The sequence below is a fragment of the Cervus elaphus genome, chromosome 1 (genome assembly GCF_910594005.1).
Source record: "Cervus elaphus chromosome 1, mCerEla1.1, whole genome shotgun sequence".
Taxonomy (NCBI): Eukaryota; Metazoa; Chordata; class Mammalia; order Artiodactyla; family Cervidae; genus Cervus; species Cervus elaphus.
Window position 1 is genome coordinate 71,476,997 of NC_057815.1, and position 22,276 is coordinate 71,499,272.

The 22,276-nt window shown below is 38.2% G+C and overlaps 1 protein-coding gene across 3 annotated transcripts in view; it reads left to right on the top strand.

Annotated features, from left to right (window-relative positions):
- BBOX1 (gamma-butyrobetaine hydroxylase 1) overlaps nucleotides 1-21,549 on the top strand; it is a 65,906-nt gene extending 44,357 nt beyond the window's left edge. For all 3 annotated transcript variants that reach the window (XM_043908294.1, XM_043908301.1, XM_043908286.1), the window contains 4 exons: nucleotides 2,882-2,987; nucleotides 8,886-9,082; nucleotides 19,099-19,265; nucleotides 21,007-21,549. In XM_043908294.1, coding sequence (XP_043764229.1) covers nucleotides 2,882-2,987; nucleotides 8,886-9,082; nucleotides 19,099-19,265; nucleotides 21,007-21,167 — 631 coding nt within the window. In that variant the 3' untranslated portion in view covers nucleotides 21,168-21,549. The remainder of the gene's footprint in view (nucleotides 1-2,881; nucleotides 2,988-8,885; nucleotides 9,083-19,098; nucleotides 19,266-21,006) is intronic.
- Nucleotides 21,550-22,276: the final 727 nt, after the last annotated feature.

A 22,276-nucleotide genomic window follows, 5' to 3' on the forward strand; every position in this document is an offset into this window, starting at 1 on the left:
TTTCTATAAGGAGGTGGAAAGGTAGATCAAATGACATTTCTAAGATTTTTCCAGACTTATGCTATAACTATTAAGAGAATATTTTATGCTTGGGACTGGCAAACTCCTTTCCTGGGATTTATCATTATGTGTGAGTGTAGACTTTTAGGCTATACATCCCATACCGTGCTTAAGACACTTAAGGGCTAAAAAATGTTTATTATCCCCTGCCAGTTAGCTCAGAGGGCTGGAGAAGTGCTCTGAAGAGGCCAAGTCACAAGCCTCATCTCTGTGGAAGCCAGTTAGTGTCAAAGAAAAGATCTGTTCCCTGGCTGAAGTTCACACCTTGAATCTCAGCCAGCTCTGGCCACAGAAAAACTCGGTTCCTCTACCCTTGATCATAGGAGCAATCAGGAAAGAGAATGTAGATGGATCAATGCAAAACTATCATCACTCTAGGGGAGAAAATCTAAATAAAGTCATTTCCTCCTGACTGGGTCAACAACATCATCTTCTAAGACGACCTTATGTCTTTTACAACTTGATACAATATTTTTTTTGTATCCTTAAATCCCTTCCTACATGTTGGTTATTCTTGGAATGCTGATGTTGACAATAGTCTGAATCTGTATTATATATGGGCCATGGAATGACATGAACTTCATAGAGAACATGTATTTCTTGGCTATAGTCATGACGATATAATGGATTGCCTGACTCATACTTGAAATGAGCTACAGCAGGCTATATATACCCTCTTCTCCTTTCACTAGGTCTCTTTCCAGTTCATGGCCACATGTAGATGGCTCTTTAATCTTTAATGAAAGATACACCAGGCTTTCCACCCTAGATTTAAATGAGAGAAGAAAAAAAAACAGACCAAAATAGCTAATTTCATCCTCAATCTCAGAGAATGGGGAAGAAGCCCAATCTTTTCATTTCACATTTCCTTGCCTCAAATACCTCTCTCAGAAATTCACATTCTCCTTCCCTTATTTAATTCAGGCCTCAATGAAAAATTTCAGCTCTTTCTAGAGTACTTCCCAAAGCATCATTTCTACCATGACATTCTTCTGGCCCCAATCTTTGTTTCCTTAGCTTGCTTTATTTTCTTTATAGCACTTATCTCTATCTGATATCAGATTTCGTACTTACTTATTTGTCCTTTTTGTTCCCAACTATATGTCTAATGCTAAAACAATACCTGGAATCGAATAGATTTGCTCAATATATAGTTATTGAAAATGATTTGGTGACTATAAACATAAGGGCTTCCCTGGTGGCTCAGCTGGTAAAGAATCCACCTGCAATGCAGGAGACCTGGGTTCAATCCCTGGGTTGGGATGATCCCCTGGAAAAGGGAACAATTACCCACTCCAGTAATCTGGTCTGGAGAATTCCATGGACACTATAGTCCATGGGGTCTCAAAGAGTCAGACATGACTGATCAACTTTCACTCACTCACTCATGAACATAATACAATAAGTGGACATTGTAACAACAATAAAATGGCATGTGTATATAGTGACCAACTTTGGTTTATTTTGAGACACAGCTTCCTTCCATTTACCCAGTGTTACCATCTTCCAAGGAAAAGTTGCTCAACATCGTTAGCCATAAGGATATTACAAAGCAAAACAATGCGCTACCACTTCACACCCTAAGATAGTTATAATAATTAAAAAAAAAAACAGAAAACAAGTACAGTGAGGATGTGGAGAAACTGGAACCCTCACACATTGCCGGTGACAATGTAAAATGGTTCAGCTGCTGTGGAAAACAATTTGGTGGTTACTCAAAAACTTAAAGATAGAATTATGATATAACCCCATAATTTTACTCCTTCATATCACCCCTCCACAAATTGAGAATAGTTATTCAAATAAATGCATGTACATGAAAATCCACATATTCATACCAGGACTATTCACAATAACCAAAAAGTAGCAGCAGCACAAATGTCCATCAAATAATGAATATATCCATACAATAGAGCATTATTCAAGCATAAAAAAGAATGAAGTGCTGATACCTGCTACAACACAGATGAATCTCGAAGGTATTATGTTAAGTGAAAGAATCCAGGCACATGAGTCACATGTATGATTCTATTTATATTAAATATACAAAAGTACTTAAATCCATAGAGATAGAAAGCAGATGGGCATTTGCCAGAGACTGAGAAGAGGACAAAGTGGAAAGAAACTGCATAATAGGTAGCAGGTTTTAGTTTGGAGTGATGGAAATGTTTCGAAACTATATAAACAGAGGCATTTGTTACCAGCATTGTAAATGTTCTGAATGCCACTGAATGCCAATGAAGTTTTCATTTTAAAATGGCCATTTCATATTCTGTAAATTTTGCCTCAATAATTCATTTTTAAAATGCATTGTTGTTAAAAACATAACCTACAATCCCATATGCATGCGTGCATGCTCAGTCATTCAGTCATGTCCAACTCTTTGTGACCCCATGGACTGTAGCCCGCCAGGCTCCTCTGTCCTTGGAATTTTCCAGGCAAGAATACTGGAGAGGGTTGTCATTTCGTCCTCCAGAGGCTCTTCCTGACCCAAGGATCAAACCCGTGTCTCCTATGCCTCCTGCATTTGGCAGGAGGATTCTTTACCACTGGGCCACCTGGGAAGCCCACCATCTCATATACACCTCTGTATAAACTCTGCACCCTTTGTTTGGAGAGGAGAAGTGAAATGAGGAGAAGCTGATTCTGAGAAGGCTACTTTGGACAAAGAAAGGTCAGACTCTTTTCCTGGCTCATAGTCATTATGGTAATTATTTCATAAGATGAAGTTTCCATTTCTCCCGTGTCTCAAGTTCATTCTAACACGTTTCCTCTGGCTTAGTGACAGACTGTTTAAACATATGTTTCTTGTATTTTACAGACATACTTGGCAAGTGCAAGACAAAATCGATGCAAACAATGTAGCTTACACAACTGGGAAGCTAAGCTTTCATACTGATTACCCAGCCCTCCATCACCCACCTGGGGTAAGGTGAGCCTCAACATGTTTTCCACAAGGCAGGCCAAGGACCAATACTCTCCTGTATTTTGAGCCTAGAAAATTGTATGTTTCACTAGCTAATTTGTCTTAATGTAGATCTTTCTCCAAACACAATCCAAGCTTACAGAATCTCTGTACCTAAATCTTGAACAGCCTCACATTCACAAGGGATAGGAGATTTCCGTGCATTTTTTTTTTTTTTTTTTTTTTACATTTCTTCATTTCTCCCTGGAAGTAACTACTGGCACTTACTGCTTTGCCAAGACATTTTACCACAGCAGTATATCTTGAGGTCTTTTTGAACATTTAACATTCCCTGGAGAGTTGAAAGAGAAAATAAAACCAGGGGACACAATATAGAGTTTTTCCCACAAAGTCATATGGCCACCATTCCTATCAGTTAACTATTGCAGTAAAAAACAACAACAACAACAAATGAACAAACAAAACCACTCCATAACTTACCAGCTTAAAAGTGTAGCCATTGACTTATAATTTCAGCTATATTCAGCTGAGTAATTCTGCTGCTGTTGAGTCTGCAAGGGACTGGTTGACCTAGGTGGCTGAGATGACTTGTCCCTGCCGCATCTGATCTATCATCTCCCCACACACCAACCCCTCCCACCCCCGCCCCCACCCCAGCTGGCCCACGTTTATGCACATAGCAGGTAGCAGGGTCTCCAGAGAGCATGCTGAAACATACAAGGCCTCTTGAGACCTAGGCTAGCAATCAGCACAGTGTCCATCTCTGCCACGTTTTCATGCTTTTTTGGTCGAAGGTTTTAGCCCAGACTCAAGGGGTGGAGAATCCCAGGAATGGGGTCGCACAGAGTCAGACATGACTGATGTGACTTAGCAGCAGCAGCAGCAAGGGGTGAGGAAGTAGAGGCCACCTTTTGTGGGAGAAGCTGCAAATACATACCACAAAGGGGTGTGAAAGCAAGAAGCAGAATAACTTTGGTTGTTTTGGGAAACCATCTACTCTCCCATCTGTCCGATTCTTCATCAAGGAGGGAGATGTTCACCATGGAGCACAGATCCTCCAGATTTTCTGGAAGCCTCCCCGTCTATTACCTTGTTACAACATTACCATTTTACTAAACAGCTGCATTTTTACAAAAGCATCATTTTGCTAAACCAAGAAATTAATGGTCAGAAACCTATCTTTGAAAAGAGATTTTGTTCCTATTTTTAGAGCTAAATGCAACTAAAGGAAATAGCCCCACAGAAATTTGTATCTTCAAAGATAAGGAAAGTGGAAATTTGGGGTAATTCTCTAGCTAACGAAGGTGAAATGGGGGAATATCAAAATTCATCTGTGTTTTTCATCATATTAACTGGACACACTGTCTTCATGCCTTTGTTACCCATTGTCGTCATCAGTATTAACTAAGCTAGTCTAGTATTTTACTTCACCTGTTTTAAATTACTTTGTTGATTGTAAAATGCCACATGATTTCTTGGAACTAAATGCGACAGTGAAATGACCCTCAATAGTCACCTTTTCAGAAACGGGTTGAGGGGAAGACACACAATATAATTTGTTTTAAATGTGGCCCAAAAATTTTCTAAAACCCTGGGGGTTGAAAGCCAAACTAATCATCTCAGTTCATTTGCCAAAGACAAGTTGGAGAAGTCAAAGGGAATAAAGTTCTTAAAATTAGACTAGAAAACTAGATTCTATTTGAATTTTTAAATTACCTGATTTTTTATGAATTTATGTTTTATTTCAGGGTTAAAATTGAAAGCCTACAGAAAAGTGATCAAATGACTTCATAAACATTCCTGAAGTATAAAGTTTGACATTTTCATAGTACTTTATATTACACTTTCTGTATTTTATATTCTTTCAAAGCATTTTTACTTATATTGCTTTATTTGATGCCTTTAGCATTCCTTCAAGGTAAACAGAAGCAATCATGTCTTTTTATGTTAAATGAAGGTATCCAGCATGGTTAAATACTTTCACAGGGTGAGTAATAGGGAACTAGAACTTGAAACAAGGCCTCCATCAAAATTATTTACCACATCATAGGGATCATGAGTTGGACTTTCTAATTACCATAATTCCCGTAACATGCTGACTATTTATAGACACTGTCATACATTACGAATACACAAAATACAGGAATTGAATCTTTTACTTCCATGTTATTTCAAAACTTGGCCCAGTACCTTAGATGTAATAGAGACTTAATAAATATGCTAAAAAGAAGTTTAAAATGCCACAAACTTGTACCAATCCTTACCAGCAAGTGAAAGGTCCAAATCTAAATAAACTGATAGATTTTTTAAATAAAAAATGATTCCTGAAATGTCTAGATTCTAGTAAAATAATGATTGAAATTCAGGTACCTGCTTGTGCTATTAAGTTTCCACTTGGAATTATTCAAAGGTTTTTGAACCAAAGTTTGAGTTCTTTTATAACAAATAGAATAAATCAATATTCTTTTCAGTACAGATGAAATGATCTGGATAATGAGTTACCTGTTGAGAGTTCAGTTTGATCAATTTCAATCATATGGGGCAGGATAAGGAGACATATCTTTAATGAAACACAGATGTTGTTTCATTCACTGTCTCTGAGCCAAAAGTCACATGCTGCCATAAAGTAACATTTAAAAAGAAAATATTTTTGGTTCTGAATGACTTACATGACATCAAATTGGGCTTTATACACACCAGGCATATATTTACCTTTTGAATGTGCAATGAAAGTGTTGTCTGGGTCCATCATCTTTTTTCTTTCATAGGATTGCATTAAAATGTACATTAACAAAAGAAGATTATTAGTTGGCCTTGCCATATGTAAAAGACATCAGTTGACCTTTGTTTTAAAGATTTATATTTGAAATATTCTGTGACTTCTTTATGGCAGAGTCTAAAAAGGATTTGAAGAACACAGATTCTACCACAGACCAAGTTATGTTATTGCTTTGCCTTCTTGGAGTTTGAGAGACTTGAGGTTGATATTTCCATTTCATCTTCTTTTTAATCATGCTGCTTCACCCCTCATTGCTTTGGCAATGAGATGATTTTCTATAATGACTTGGTCAGTTTATGCACATATTTTCAAGCTCAAAAAGAAGACATCAATTTAAGGATGATAATTATTCATTTAGGTCAGTTCTCTCATAATAGCAGAAAATGAGGTGTCATCAATCTAAAAATATAAGTTTAAGTTTACAAAACACAACGCACACACCACACAATACTGAATTACTAACTGTACTATAAAGGGACTTCTGCCTTCACAGGAAAGGAACTTGCTGTCTGAGGATTTGAAGCACAAAGGCCAAGGTTTGAACACTAGTTTTGCCATATATTAGCAGAGTTCTTACCAGCTGGCCAGTTTTTACACCTGAGTCCCAGTTTCTTCCTCTACAGAATGGTGATGAAATTATCAAATTCTAAGGGCTGTTGTAGGGAATGAATAAATATGCATTTGTTGTTCAATCACTCCATCCTGTTCGACTCTTTGGGACCCCAGGGACTGCCCCACACCTGGCTTCCCTGGCCTTCACCATCTTCTGGAGTTTGCTCAAACTCATATCCATCGAGTCGATGTTGCCATCCAACCATCTCATCCTCTGTCTCCTCCTCCTCCCCCAGCCCAACACCATAGTTTAAGATCAAGTATATATTAGATTTTAAATAGAACTTCTGTATGGTTTGGGAAGGAGGCAGGATTTCCCACAGCCACACGTTGGGAGAGGTCACATGTGGCCTCTTCGGACTGACACATTTGGTTTTTAACACACATTCATTGTATATCTGTTACGGATGAGGCACTCTGTAAGAGTCAAAGGGAGTAGGGAATGTTGTTTCTGCCCTCCAGGAGCTCACAGTTTCCAAAGGGATGGACCAGAGGAGATTCTGTCCCAAAAAAGCAGAATTAGCACCAGGGCAAGAGCTTCCTGAATAAACACAGATACCAAATGCTGCCTGGGTCATGCAGAATGGGGGCTGTTCAGGGAAGAAGTGAACTAGTTTCTGAAGTTCTGAGATCAGTCAGGCACAGATTAGAGGCAGGCATTCCAGACAGAGGGAGTGGCTTGCTGGCAGAGGGAGAGTAAAAAAGATAGAATATTCTTTTGGGGGGGAAAAAACCTGTACACATTCATCATGTTCTATAATAATCTACATGGGAAAAGAATCTGAAAAAGAATGGATATATGTATATGTGTAATTGAGTCACTTAGCTGTACACCTGAAACTAACACAACATTGTAAAATCAAATATACTCCAATATAAAATAAAAATTAAATTTAAAAAATTAAATTTTTAAAAAGGATTTGTATTTTAGATCTGCACTATCCAATACAGTAGACACTAGTCATCCAGGATTAAGCTGTAATTTAAACTAATTAAGATTAAATAAAGTTTAAAGTTAAGTTTCTCAGACAAACTAACCACATTTCATGTGCACAATACACATACAGGACTAGGGATGACTACATTGGGCTCATGGAAGAACATTTCCATCATCATAGAAAGTTCTAATGGGCAACACTTGCCCTAGCAATCCTCAGAGTTAGCCAAGTTAAGAGTTAGCCAAGCTAAATGGATATTTTTCCCACTTATGCTGGTATCCCCCTAGTCTGTGTATTTGATCGTATTTGCCTCTTTTTTTTTTATAAAAATTGTCAGACATTGGTTTTTATTTTTATTTAATGAAGAAGGAAGTTTTCACAGCTGAAGAGTGATAGTTTCTTTATACAGAAAATCACAGTCTAAATTTAGATATTCAAAATCACCCACCCATGCAGACTTACTAAAAGGAATCACATAACCAAGGAAAATAACTCCATTCAAAAGAATATTATTTAAAATATTACCACATTTAGCTTTCCAAAATAAAATCATATTACGCATTTTTCTCTAAATCTTAGTAAAAGTAATTAACACTTCCCATCCTTTTGGTTTCTCATTCCCACTATTTCTTGGGCTTATTCATCCTCATAGCCTCATCCTACCTCATTCCTTTATCATTATACTTGAACTACCTCTCCTGTGACTTGGGCTTCCCTTGTGGCTCAGCTGGTAAAGAATCCACCTGCAAAACAGGAGACATGGGTTTGATCCCTGGGCTGGGAAGATCCCCTGGAGAAGGGAAAGGCTACCCACTCCAATATTCTGGCCTGGAGAATTCCACGGACTGTATAGTCCATGGAGTCGCAGAGTTAGACATGACTGAGAGACTTTCACTTTCATTGCATTAGATTCTCAAGTAGTTACTCTCTTACAAGTTATTCCATTAAAAAAATTGTATCCCTTGTTAACACCACTGGACTAATAATTTTCAACTCAGTCTTGACTACACTATTTCCATATTCAAAAGCCTTTACCAATTCCTCTCTGTGCACAAGAAAGTCCAATCTTTCATTTGACATTCAACACTTTCCCTGACTAGATCCCAAATTACTTTTCCAAGTGGATTACTATTTCCAGTTGTAACCCTCTACTGAAGCCAGATATTTTGAGACCCAGTGAAGTGTGCGTTTTTGCACACCCATCAACACTGCCAAGTGATTTGCTCTCGCTGTTCTAGTCTATGTATCTAAAATCTTATCCCTTCTACTTTGCCCAAATTAAATTCCACTTCTTCTGTAAAGCCAACAGGAAGTGCTCACTCCCTACTGCTCTTATGATCTGTGCCTTTTGTTTACAAACAAACATTGTTTGATTGCATCCTTGTCTTAAAATGTAACACTATTTGAACAGCAAACTTTTGATTTGAAGCAACTTTTTTCCCTAACCTCTTTCTCTGTTGACACAAGTGATAGATATAAAAGTATATTACCTTTATGAATCTTTCTTTAAAGCTGTCAAAAATGTAGGTGCATGCCATTTTAAAACATGGTTCTCTGTTTCTATTTCTAGGTTCAGCTTCTGCACTGCATAAAGCAAACTGTCACTGGGGGTGAGTCAGAAATTGTAGATGGATTTAACGTATGCCAAAAGCTCAAGGAAAAAAATCCTCGAGCATTCCAGATTCTATCCTCCACCTTCGTGGACTTTACAGACATTGGAGTGGATTACTGTGATTTCTCTGTACAATCCAAACACAAAATTATAGAGTAAGTACTGTTTCTAAGTTTCTCATCTCAATAAAACAGTGACAGCAAAAGCTTCATTGACCTAAAGCTTAAACAGAAAAATCCACTCATTTCTGAACTTTACTTTATATTAACTGTTTAGCCCAGTTCTCTAATGAAGGAGAAAAGAAAGAACCTTTTCACCATAAAAATTTTAAAAAATCAAACTCCATGAAATTTCTGTTCTTAATCAATATAAGTAACTAAGACTTCATGTATTCTCCATTTTTAAACTATAAATTCTGCATAGTTATACTCAGTGTGATTGTACTAATCAGGACCCTTTCAGAAGTGAAAGAATATAACTCAAGCTGGATAGTCTAGGAGTTGAAAAGTATCATCTGATATTGATCTTTTATTTTTTCCTTCACGTCTCAGCCAACACATCCTCTGTGTTGGTTTCATTTTTAAAGATAATCAGTAGAAGCTCCAAGTTTTCATTGTCCTTAGAGCTGGTAATGACAGGACACAAAAAATACTTATTTTCCAATAGCTACAGCAAAGATGTAGACTCGCTGCCCAGAATGTGTTTCAGCCTATCCTGGAAGAATTGCCATGACTAGGAAGTCAGAGAATTCTGATTGGCTGTCCCTGGATCACATGTTCATCTCCAAAGGTCAGCCTCACCTGTACCACAAGGGCAGAGAAAGAAACAATAACATCTCCCCAGACTGATGACAAAAAATCATATGTTCCCTACACAGAACTTTTTGTGTTCTTTTTTTGTTTAGCATTATTTCACAAGACAGTATCTACAAAGGCCACCCAAGTATCCTTTTATTTGAGAATTAACCTACATTGTTTTTTCTAGGGCATATTTGATTTAATGTGACCTTAATGAATTTTGAGGTGTTTCAATTTTACAATTGAATTTGTATTCTTCTTTTAGGAGAAATAACCAAATAATATGAAATAAACTCATCTAATAAATAATCAAATCCCCAATATACTAACTCAGCTTTCTTAAATATACACGTGATTGTCATTTATTCATTCAACAAATATTTACTGAGGCCATTCACTCTTGTTGGTGCATGGGATACACTGGTATACAAAACAGTTTCCTGTCCTCATGAAGCTTACTTACTAATGGGGGAGGGGAGAATTAGAAATTTTTAAAATAAATGAGGAAATTGAAATGAATGTTAAGATATTTTAAGTGTTTAAGAAACAAGGAAAAGTAAGGCAGGTTAGGGGAGCCTGTAGAGCCAAAGACTTAGGGAGGATAAAATTTATATCATTAAATAGTGTTTCAGTTGAATTTCAATACTTTGACCACCTGATGTGAAGGGCTGACTCATTGGAAAAGACCCTGAAAGATTGAGAAAGATTGAGGGCAGGTGGAGAAGAGGATGACAGAGGATGAGATGGTTGGATGGTATCACCGACTCAATGGACATGAGTTTAGGTAAACTCCAGGAGTTGGTGATGGACAGGGAGGCCTGGCGAGCTGCGAGGGGGGTCGCAAAGAGTCGGACACGACTGAGCGACTGAACTGAACTGAACTGAACTGAAATAGTGTTTCAAGGACAAGCTTTACTGAGTAGGTGATATTTGAGCAAAACTTAAGAGTTAAGGAATTTGTCCAGAAAATGAGCAGTTTCCAGAAACAGCTAGAGCAAAGATCCTAGGATGATCCTAAGAAGATGCTGGGTGTGGTCAAGGAACCACAAGAAGCCACTCTGTGGGGCAGAGTGTTAAGAGAGGAGGATAGACAGTTGTCAGTTCATATAAAGCTGTGTTAACCATCATAAGAACACTGGTTTTCACTCTTAGTGAAAGATTTTGACCAAAAGAGAGACATCTATATTCATATAAAGTTATTTACACTTTTAGTGGATCACCCTGGCTGCCGTGCTCAATAGTGTAGGAGAACAAGCACAGGAATAAGAAGTCCAGTGAAGGAGTTCCTATGGGACTGCAGGTCAGAGCCGAGGGTACCTCGGACAGAAGTGGTCCTGGTGGTGACAGCAGCAGGGTGGAGAAGAGTCCTCTTTGGGAAATATTTTTGCATATTTAATCAGCATATTTCCATGAAATATTGGATGAAAGGTCTGAGAGGAAGACAGAATTAAAATAATAAATCCTGGTCCAAAGTAACATCATCCAAGAGGTCAGTCATCGAGAATGGAAAAGAGAAGGCATAAACTCTCAGGATTCTTAGGTTTAACATGATAGTTTTAAATATTTAAAAGACCATTACAAATAATCATTTATTTTATGACACAATATGATTGCAGATTCCGCAAGGCTAGTGAACAGAGGCAAAAAAAAAAAAAAAAAAAAACCACTTAGCTATTGAATGAGGTTAACCAAATAGCCATCATCTGAATCATAATTTGGCTTTGTTATTTTTTTTGGTAATGAAATTCCAGAATTTGGTCATTATCAAGGTCTCAGAGATATCCCTAGAGAATGTCATGTGTTTAACATTAATTCACTTAAAATGTGTTTTTAGCAACAGAAAATGAAACAGAGTTTTCGGTTAATCAAGGGTTTCAGTATTCTGATTGTTCGGGTTAATTTTCCTAGTGGTTAAATCTTTTCACTCTTTTGAGATGCTTATTTCCTATTTAATACAAAAAGATCTTGCAGGCTGCTGAGAAAATTAAATATCATGCAGTACAATCAATAATAAATAAATAAACCAGGATAAAAATAATAATGGTGATTAAAAAAAAATAATATTGGTCGATTAAGCTATAGCAGTGCAACCTAGTGGTTACAAATCCAGTCACATGAACACAACTCCTTCTTTTGTTATCTGTATGCTGTTGGTCAATTGACTTATGCTTGCTAAGCCACAGAAAGGAATAATTGTCAGTAAAAAGAAAAAAAAAAGGAGTAATATGAATACCTGTGCTGTACTGTGCTTGGCCACTCAGTTGTGTCTGACTCTTTGCGACCCCATGAACTGTAGCCTGCCAAGTTCCTCTGTTCATGGGGATTCTCCAGGCAAGAATAGGTGGAGTGGGTTGCCATGCCCTCCTCCAGGGGATCTTCCAAACCCAGGAATCGAACCCAGGTGTCCCACACTGCTGGTGGATTCTTTACCATCTGAGCCACCAGGGAAGCCCAAGAATACTGGAGTGGGTAGTCTATCCCTTCTCCAGGGAAACTTCCTGACCCAGGAATCGAACTGGGATCTCCTGCACTGCAGGCAGATTCTTTTCCAGCTAAGCTACCTAGGAAGCCAGTGTTAATACCTACTACATAACAACTGCAGTGAGAATTATAGAGAAAATATACAGACAGACTTGTCACAATGCCTGACTCAGAAAGAGCAGAATAAATTTTAGCTAGCTATCATTTTCATAATCCAACCTATTTACTGGTGATAGATTTTAATTTCAGCTCTGAGTTTCTAATGACCAAAGCAAGACAGGAACATAATGAATTTGCAAGATGCTCTTAAGATATAAAATTTTCTTCATAAAACATGATATGGTAGGCAAGACCATAGTAATATTCTCACAACACATTCACATCATATCGCTCTCAAAGAGAAATATTTTAACTAGTGAAGAGAATCTACAGCACCCCACTTGAATTATAGATGATTCCCCAGTCTTCACTGGGCTCTTTTATGGACATCACTGAAGAGGTTTTGCATTTGCTAGTTTGCAGTCATGATGTTGCTGATTTATGTTTAAATGCTTGTCCTGCATGCATAGCTAGTATATAGCTGGTTATTCCCCAGCTTTGGGCTTTTCACCCTTCCTCAGCATATAAAAAGATGTCCTGTTCATTAAAAGGGACTGGAATGCAAAAGTAGAAAGTCAAGAGCTACCTGGACTAACAGGCAAATTTGGTCTTGGAGTACAAAATGAACTAGGTCAAAGGCTAACAGAGTTTTGCCAAGAGAACGCTCTGGTCATAGCAAACACCCTCTTCCAACAACACAAGAGAAGACTCTACACATGGACATCACCAGAAGGTAAATATTGAAATCAGATTGATTATATTCTTTGCAGCCAAAGATGGAGAACCTCTATACAGTCAGCAAAAACAAGACCAGGAGCTGACTGTGGCTCAGATCATGAACTCCTTATTGTCAAATTCACACTTAAATTGAAGAAAGTAGGGAAAACCACTAGGCCATTCAGGTATGACCTAAATCAAATCCCTTACAATTATGCAATGGAAGTGACAAATAGATTCAAGGAATTAGATCTGAAAGACAGAGTGCCTGAAGAACTATGGATGGAGAAATTGTACAGGAGGCAGGGATCAAGACGTTCCCAGGAAAAAGAAATGCAAAAAGGCAAAATGGCTGTCTGAGGAGGCCTTACAAATAGCTGAGATAAGAAGAGAAGCTAAAGGCAAAGGAGAAAAGGAAAGATATACCCATTTGAATGCAGAGTTCCAAAGAATAGCAAGGAGAGAAAAGAAAGCCTTCCTCCATGATCTGTGTGAAGAAATAGAGGGAAAAAATAGAATGGGAAAGACTGAGATCTCTTCAGGAAAATTAGAGATACCAAGGAAACATTTCATGCAAAGAAGGGCACAATAAAGGACAGAAATGGTATGGACCTAACAGAAGCAGAAAATATTAAGAAGAGGTGGCAAGAATACACAGAATAACCATACAAAAAAGATCTTCATGACCCAGATAACCACAAAGGTGTGATCACTCACCTAGAGCCAGACATCCTGGAACAAAAGGCAAGTGGGCCTTAGGAAGCATCACTATGAACAAAGCTAGTAGAGGTGATAGAATTCCAGCTGAGCTATATCAAATCCTAAAAGATGATGCTGTGCAAGTGCTACACTCAATATGCCTGCAAATTTGGAAAACTCAGCAGTGGCCACAGGACTGGAAAAGCTCAGTTTTCATTCCAGTCCCAAAGAAAGGCAATGCCAAAAATGTTCAAACTACTGCACAATTGCACTCATCTCACACACTTGCAAAGTAAGGCTCAAAATTCTCCAAGTCAGGCTTCAACAGTATGTGAACCACGAACTTCCAGATGTTCAAGCTGGATTTAGAAAAGGCAGAGAAACCAGAGATCAAATTGCCAACATCCACTGGATCATCAAAAAAGCAAGAGTTCAAGAAACACATCTACTTTTGCTTTATAGACTATGCCAAAGCCTTTGACTGTGTGGATCACAACCAACTGTGGAAAATTCTTCAGGAGAGGGGAATACCAGATCATCTGACCTGCCTCCTGAGAAATCTGTATGCAGGTCAAGAAGCAACAATTAGAACTGGACATGGAACAGCAGACTGGTTCCAATCGGGAAAGAAGTGTATCAAGGCTGTATATTGTCACCCTGTTTATTTATAATATGCAAGGTACATCACGTGAAATACCAGGCTGAATGAAGCACAAACTGGAATCAAGATTGCCAGGAGAAATATCAATAACCTCAGGTATGCAGATGACACCACACTTATGGAAGAAAGCAAAGAAGAACTAAAGGGCCTCTCGATGAAAGTGAAAGAGGAGAGTGAAAAAGTTGGCTTAAAACTCAACATTCAGAAAACTAAGATCATGGCATCCAGTCTCATCACTTCATGGCAAATAGGTGGGGAAACAATGGAAACACTGAGAGACTTTATTTTTTGGCCTCCAAAATCACTGCAGATGGTGACTGCAGCCATGAAATTAAAAGATGCTTGCTCCTTGGAAAAAAAGCTATGACCAACGTAGACAGCATATTAAAAAGCAGAGACATTACTTTACCAGCAAAGGTCAATCTAGTCAAAGCTCTGGCTTTTCCAGTAGTCACGTATGGATGTGAGAATTGGACTATAAAGAAAGCTGAGCACCAGAGAATTGATGCTTTTGAACTGTGGTGTTGGAGAAGACTCTTGAGAGTCCCTTTGGACAGAAAGGAGATCAAACCAGTCCATCCTAAAGGAAATCAGTCCTGAATATTCATTGGAAGGACTGATGCTGAAGCTGAAACTCCAATTCTTTGGTCACCTGATGCAAAGAGCTGACTCATTGGAAAAGCCCTGGGAAAGGGCTGGGAAAGATTGAAGGCGGGAGGTGAAGGGGACAACAGAGGACGAGATAGTTGGATGACATCACCGATGCAATGGACATGAGTTTGGGTAGACTCCGGGAGCTGGTGATGGACAGGGAAGCCTGGTGTGCTGCAGTTCATGGGGTCACAAAGAATTGAACACAAATGAGTGACTGAACTGAACTGAACAGCATATAATCCTGCATCAAAACTTTCCTTTCATCCTCTTTTTACATGTAGCATATCCTGCTTACTAAGGTCCAATTTTGCATTTTAAGTTGATCCCCATGATGCCAAGCACACATCTCCTCTAACATTCTTCCATCCTCAGAATAACATCTTCTCTGCACCTCACAACTAAATTTACTTACTATTTCCCCTTAGGTCATTTTTTAGAATGCTAAAAAACAAATTTGTGTCTTATTTTCTCACACAGAAAGTAAACACCAGGTTAAAAGAAACAGAGACTGAGAGAGAGAGAGGAATTGATTATTTTTGCCCACATGTATGAACTCTTAGGGGCTTCTCAGGTGGTGCTAGTGGTAAAGAATCCACCTGCCAATGCAGGCAACACAGGAGATTTGAGTTCGATCCCTGTGTCTCCAAGATCCCCTGAAGGAGGAAATGGTGACCCACTCCAGGATTCTTGGTGGAAGAATCCCAAGGACAGAGGAGCTTGGCAGGCTCTAATGCATGGGGTCGCAAAGAGTCGGACACAACTGAGCATCTGAGCAAAAGATGAACTCTTAGAAATGAAAGCTTAATACAGTGTACCATGAAATACGAAATTCTGATTTCATGGAGTATCCCATGGTACATCGTGTTAGAGGAAGAAGAAACAAATCAGCAGAGTGGCTGGGATGCAAGAGTCCCAAGGGAAGTTTCAAAGGTGTCACCTCCTTGTCAGTGACACGAAGGATGACACAAAGGCTGTCATTGATCTGTGTGCTTAGTCACTCAGTCGTGTCCGATTCTTTGCGACCTCAGGGACTGTGGCCCGCCAGGCTCCTCTGTCCATGGGGATTCTCCAGGCAAGAATACTGGAGTGGGTTGCCATGCCCTCCTCTAGGGGATCTTCCCAAACCAGGGATCGAACCCGGGTCTCCCATATTGCAGGCAGATTCTTTGCCATCTGAGCCACCAGGGAAGTCTGTCATTGTTATATGCACAGAAAATAACACAGGGGAAGAGGAAGGGATGTGTGTCAGGAGGAGTTAGGCTAGAATTTTAAAGATAAGGTGAAAAGGCAAAAGGTCCTCAGAAACTGTGAAAGTGGTCTGAAACCAGCAGTATGAACACATCAATCAAAAGGTCTCAAGCTCTATGCTTTGTATTACTCAAACCTGAAGATCCACAGTCTCTTCTGCTGACTGACCTCTTCCTTCATTCTTTGTTCCTGAAGCTGCAAACTGCAGGCTATAGAGCATCCTTTATCTATGTGGAAAAGATGGGGCAGCAGGGGAGAGCACTTCATTGCCTATTCAGTCATATTTGTATTTTTATCAATATATATAAATTCAAGTTCTAAGAGCCTTTTTTGAAAACCTGTTTCTTTCTTACACTTTCTTTCCTTATATGGGTTCAATAGGTAGTTTTCAGTCACTACTCAATTAGCAAAGAGTTGCTATTAATGACTATTTCTAAGAGTTTATCATTCAGTTCAGTTCAGTTGCTCAGTCATGTTTGATTCTTTGTGACCCGATGGACTGCAGCACACCAGGCCTCCCTGTCCATCACCACCTCCTGGAGCTTGCACATACTCATGTTCATTGAGTTGGTGATGCCATCCAACCATCTCATCCTCTGTCGTCCCCTTCTCCTCCCACCTTCAATCTTTCCCAGCATGAGGGGCTTTTCCAATGAGTCAGCTCTTTGCATCAGGTGACCAAAGAATTGGAGCTTCAGCTTCAGCATCAATCCTTCCAATGAATATTCAGGACTGATTTCCTTTAGGTTGGACTGGTTGGATCTCCTTGCAGTCCAAGGGACTCTCAAGAGTCTTCTCCAACACCACAGTTCAAAAGCATCAATTCTTTGGCACTCAGCTTCCTTTATAGTCCAACTCTCACATCCATACATGACTACTGGAAAAAGACTACATAGCTTTGACTAGACAGAGCTTTTATCATTACACTTGCCATTGGCTCACAGGATTGACTATTAATCTGAGATACAAAGTATGGGGACCAGGTAGCCATACTTTGTATACCACTGGTTCTCTCTGTGTGAGGAGCCAGCCAAGTGTAATCTAGACCCCAAATCAGTGTCACCAAGCCCTGGAACATGTGCCAGAGTCTGTTCTATTTGACCAATCAGTCAGCTATTGGCTCACATTACCACCTCCTAAGCTGACCCAGGAGTAATTCTTGGCACTTCATCACCATCCTTGCCCACCTTCAGGTTTTCTCTATCTGTCCTCTTTCTACCTAAAGAAAAGATAAAGTTGGTTGCTATTTTAGAACTGGCTAAAAGTCCATCTTCCTAATAAGCTAAAAAAGTTTTTCTTCCTTTTGTCTCTGTGACTAAGCAATGCTCATACCTTGCTAATTATAACCAACAAACTCAAACTTAGGACTATTATTTCTTACATTAAAAACAGTATTATGTTATATTATCATGATCATGATTTACTTCTAAGAAATACTATAGAGATCACAATATTAGAATCTCTCAAGATACCCAAAAGACCTTGGTACTCTCCAAAGGTACTAAAAAATATACAAAGTTGCATATGTAACAAATATTTTTTAACTGCCTATTATGCCCAGGCTCTATGTAAGTGCTGAGAATACAACATTAAGTGAAATACAGTATCAGTCTTCTCGAAGCCTATACACTAAGATAGTTAATATAGATGAAAGGATCCAAAGAATGTACTTCCAGCTAGACTCTACTTTCCCTGTGACTTTGTTTCTCCATCTATAAATTAGGGATTGAATTAGAACAGATCATTTCAAGCTTTTAAAAAAAAAAGTCTGCTGATGGGCATCTAGGTTGCTTCCATGTCCTGGCTATTATAAACAGTGCTGCGATGAACACTAGGGTAGGATAAGGAAGCTGTGGTACATATACACCATGGAATATTACTCAGCCATTAAAAAGAATTCATTTCAATCAGTTCTAACGAGATAGATGAAACTGGAGTCCATTATACAGAGTAAAGTAAGCCAGAAAGATAAAGACCAATACAGTATACTAACACATATATATGGAATTTAAAAAGATGGTAATGATAACCCTATATGCAAAACAGAAAGAGACACAGATATACAGAACAGACTTTTAGACTCTGTGGGAGAAGGCAAGGGTGGGATGTTCTGAGAGAATAGCATTGAAACAAGTATACTATCAAGGGTGAAACAGATCACCAGCCCAGGTTGGATGCATGAGACAAGTGCTCAGGGCTGGTGCACTGGGAAGACCCAGAGGGATGGGATGGAGAGGGAGGTGGGAGGGGGGATTGGGAAGGGGAACACATGTAAATCCATGGCTGATTCATGTCAATGTATGGCAAAAACCACTACAATATAAAAAAATAATAATAAAATTCAAAAATAATAAAAATAAAAAAATTAAAAAAAATAAGTCTTTCTTCCCAATAATGATCCAATAAAATCATACTTAAAACCCCAATAGATAAAACATATAAGTTGATTGATCTATGAATTATAACATAGACATATTTTAATATGTAAAAGCTACTCTTTTTCAAAGAATGAAGAATGAATTCATTTTCCTAACAAATAAAAATTTTAACTTAAATTTCTCAGAAATATTTATTTTGAAGTAATTTGAATCATTCTGGCACTTTGGTGGTAAGATTTCCAAAAACACTTGCCAAATGAATACATGAAAAACCAATGAATACTTTGTATCACAGATAACCTTAATATTTTCTGTACATATGTTTGGATTCTTTAATGCTGTATTTCAGAAACAGCTTCCAAGATGAAATGACCCTTACAAATGCAAATAAATACTTCGTGACTTCTATATTTTAACTTCTTCTCTTTGAAAAATAGATTAGACGATAAAGATCAAGTGGTTCGTATCAACTTCAATAATGCAACTAGAGACACGATATTTGATGTACCTGTCGAGAGAGTTCAGCCTTTCTATGCTGCCCTGAAGGAGTTTGTTGACCTCATGAACTGTAAAGATTTCAAGTTTACTTTCAAGATGAATCCAGGTCAGTGAACACACCTCCTCAAACAACTGCAAGAATGGGTTTTCTTCAATCTTAAGCATTGAGCACAGTATCTAGAGCAGTTTTTCTCAGACATAGCAAGTGGAACAACTTACAACAGAGTCTTGGTGTATAGCCAGCTTGCTTAAACAGCAGACTTCTGGCTCCTACCCTGGCTCTAAATTGACTTTAAAATACTCATCATTAAATAAGCTCCTAGGTAATCTTTAAACACATCAAAATTTAATAACCTCTAACCTAAGAATAAATATTGAAAGACAAGCTACAAGCCAAATAAAATCTCGTATCTGATATGAAGACTGATGACATATTTTCTATTCTGATAGCCAATCAATACAAACTGAAGCTTATACTTAATTCTTCTAACTTGGTAAACAGATAAAATTATCCCCATGACTCTCACTCTAAAGTTCATGAGTCATGTTTACTCACTGCACTTATCTGATCTGGCAGGCATATTGCTACCTAAAACAAAGTCATACTGAAGTATTCCAGCCACTTGGATAAAGGAGCAGAAAGCATTGTGGGTTCTCTGCACCATCTCTACTTAATAAAGTGACATGAAACTCAAGGCTTTTGATATCTAAAATAAAAGGCCTAATTTCTCCCTCCTGCTGACTGGGCCAAGTAGAAGATACTTTTCTCTTGTGCCTTTTTTTTTTTTTAATTGATCTTTGGATCTAATAAAGTACTACTAGAATCTTCATAAATTCACTGTTATGCAGTCAACACCACATTGATTTTTAAGAGCAGTAACATGTAAAATGGAAATGCAATGGGAGAAAAATACCCAAAAAACAGGAGTTAGAATTCAAGCTTCACCATTTAATGGCAGAAACCTTCTGAAGGTGCTTCAACTTCTCAGAGCTTCAGTTTTCTATGTATGAAAAGATGAGATAATACTCTTATTTCAAGATTTTTATGAGGCTTAGAAATAATATACATAAATACTAAGAACATAAAAGACAAACCAAGAATGTTACTATCCTTATAATTATCTGAAGCTTTTAAACTAGAAATAAGCATTTCTTAAGTCAGAAAGATAAGGACAAATGTCATATGATATCACTTGTATGCAGAATCCAAAATATGGCACAAATGAACCTGTCTATGAAACAGAAAGAGACTCTCTGACATAGAGAATAGACTTGAGGTTGCCAAGGTGGTGGCGAGATGGGGTGGGATTTGGGGGTTAGCAGATGCAAACTATTATATATAGAATATATAAACAAAAAGGTCCTAATCTATAGCACAGGAAATTTTTCTATATCCTGTGATAAACCATAATGGAAAAATATATAAAAATGAATGTATTATATGTATAACTGAATCACTTTGTTGTATAACAGAAATTAACATAACATTGTAAATCAACTATATTTCAATTTAAAGAAAATACTTCTGAGTATTTCTGAGATAAGTAACAATTAGGAAGAACAATTCAGAAGTTTTGAATAGAGATAATAGTTTAAGTAAGATTATAAAAGTGTCTACAGAGGCCTGACCGTCTATGTAGTTCAGATGTCAAAAGGCCTAAAGCAAACAGCATCTAGTGGTCTGATTTGTATGAAAAAGCAAATATGTAATTTCATGTAAAGAAGTAAACATATTGTCTCTGGGCGTGAACCACGTGGCAGTGCTGTTTTTGCATTTCACATTTTCTAGCTCAGCGAATCATTTACATGGAAGATTATATTCACACTGTAAAAAATCTTTTGTCTAGGTGATGTGATTACCTTTGATAATTGGCGCTTACTTCATGGCCGACGAAGCTATGAAGCTGGAACTGAGATATCCCGCCATCTAGAAGGGGCTTATGCTGACTGGGATGTGGTCATGTCAAGGCTACGTATCTTAAGGCAGAGTGTCCAGAATAGAAACTGACTCTCCTGTTTCTAACTTTGGTAAGATTCCAATGAGTGTATTTTATAAGGTATGACAAGGTTATTTGTCTACACAGACCATGAGCCATGTCAGTTATGTATTAATCTCTTTAACACTGAACATGTCATCTTTCTCACAAGAGTTCTCTTTTCTTTGTAATCATATACAATGCCGATTTTTTAGATGTTATAGTCATGTTCCCTCTTTTCCAAATAAAGCATCTCTTCTGTTCAGATGCATGTATGATCTAACTTCTTTTGCCCATCTGTGAGAGTCTCCAGAATGCCTTCACATCTTTTTGTACTAAACCAAATTCTCTCTTCAAATAAGGCTTCTTTTGAATAAAGCTTTGTTTCAAATAAAGTTTGTGTTTCAAATAAAACTTGTCTCAAGTAAGACATGTTTCTGCTCTGTTACCTGTAGGGTCTCGTTTTTCATGACTTCATATAACTGTCTTTAGCATGCTTGGGAATGCTATTTTCCCAAGCATAGCATATTGGGATCATATTTTCAAAGATCTCTTTGTTTACTTTTATTACCAAATTCTGTGACCCAAATTTCCAGCCCTCATCAACCTGGTGAGCTAAGCTTTTCTTGTAATACCTAAATTATGACATCAGACCCAAGAATATGTCAAATTAAAAGAAAATATAGTCCCCTGCCCTTACAAAGTTCCTCTTGCCCCAAATAAATACTCCTAAGGACTGCCAGGATAGCATACCCCTGTCTGTTGATCTGTTCCCTTCACTTCTTGCCTTCAACTAAGAACTAGTCAAGGTAGAACCAAGATGCACACAACACCCACAAATGAACATGATGTCTGCTCACCTGTGGACAGCTTCACCTGCTGGTCTCGGCTTTCTCTATGGCCACTGCCTTGTCCCCAGTGGTGGAACACAGGAGTCACCACCAGCCATGAAAGCTGTTGTACCTGTTGAGTATGCCTACTGTGCCCAGTCCTTATCCGTGTCTCCTGAAAAAAGGAGTCTTGGCATTTCCATTTGCTGAAATCCTGGTAGTATATAGATTTTTAGTCTACACACTTGGGGCCCTAATCAAGCCTCCTATTCGGAAAGTCTTCATCACTGCCACTGCTGTGGAGCTCTACC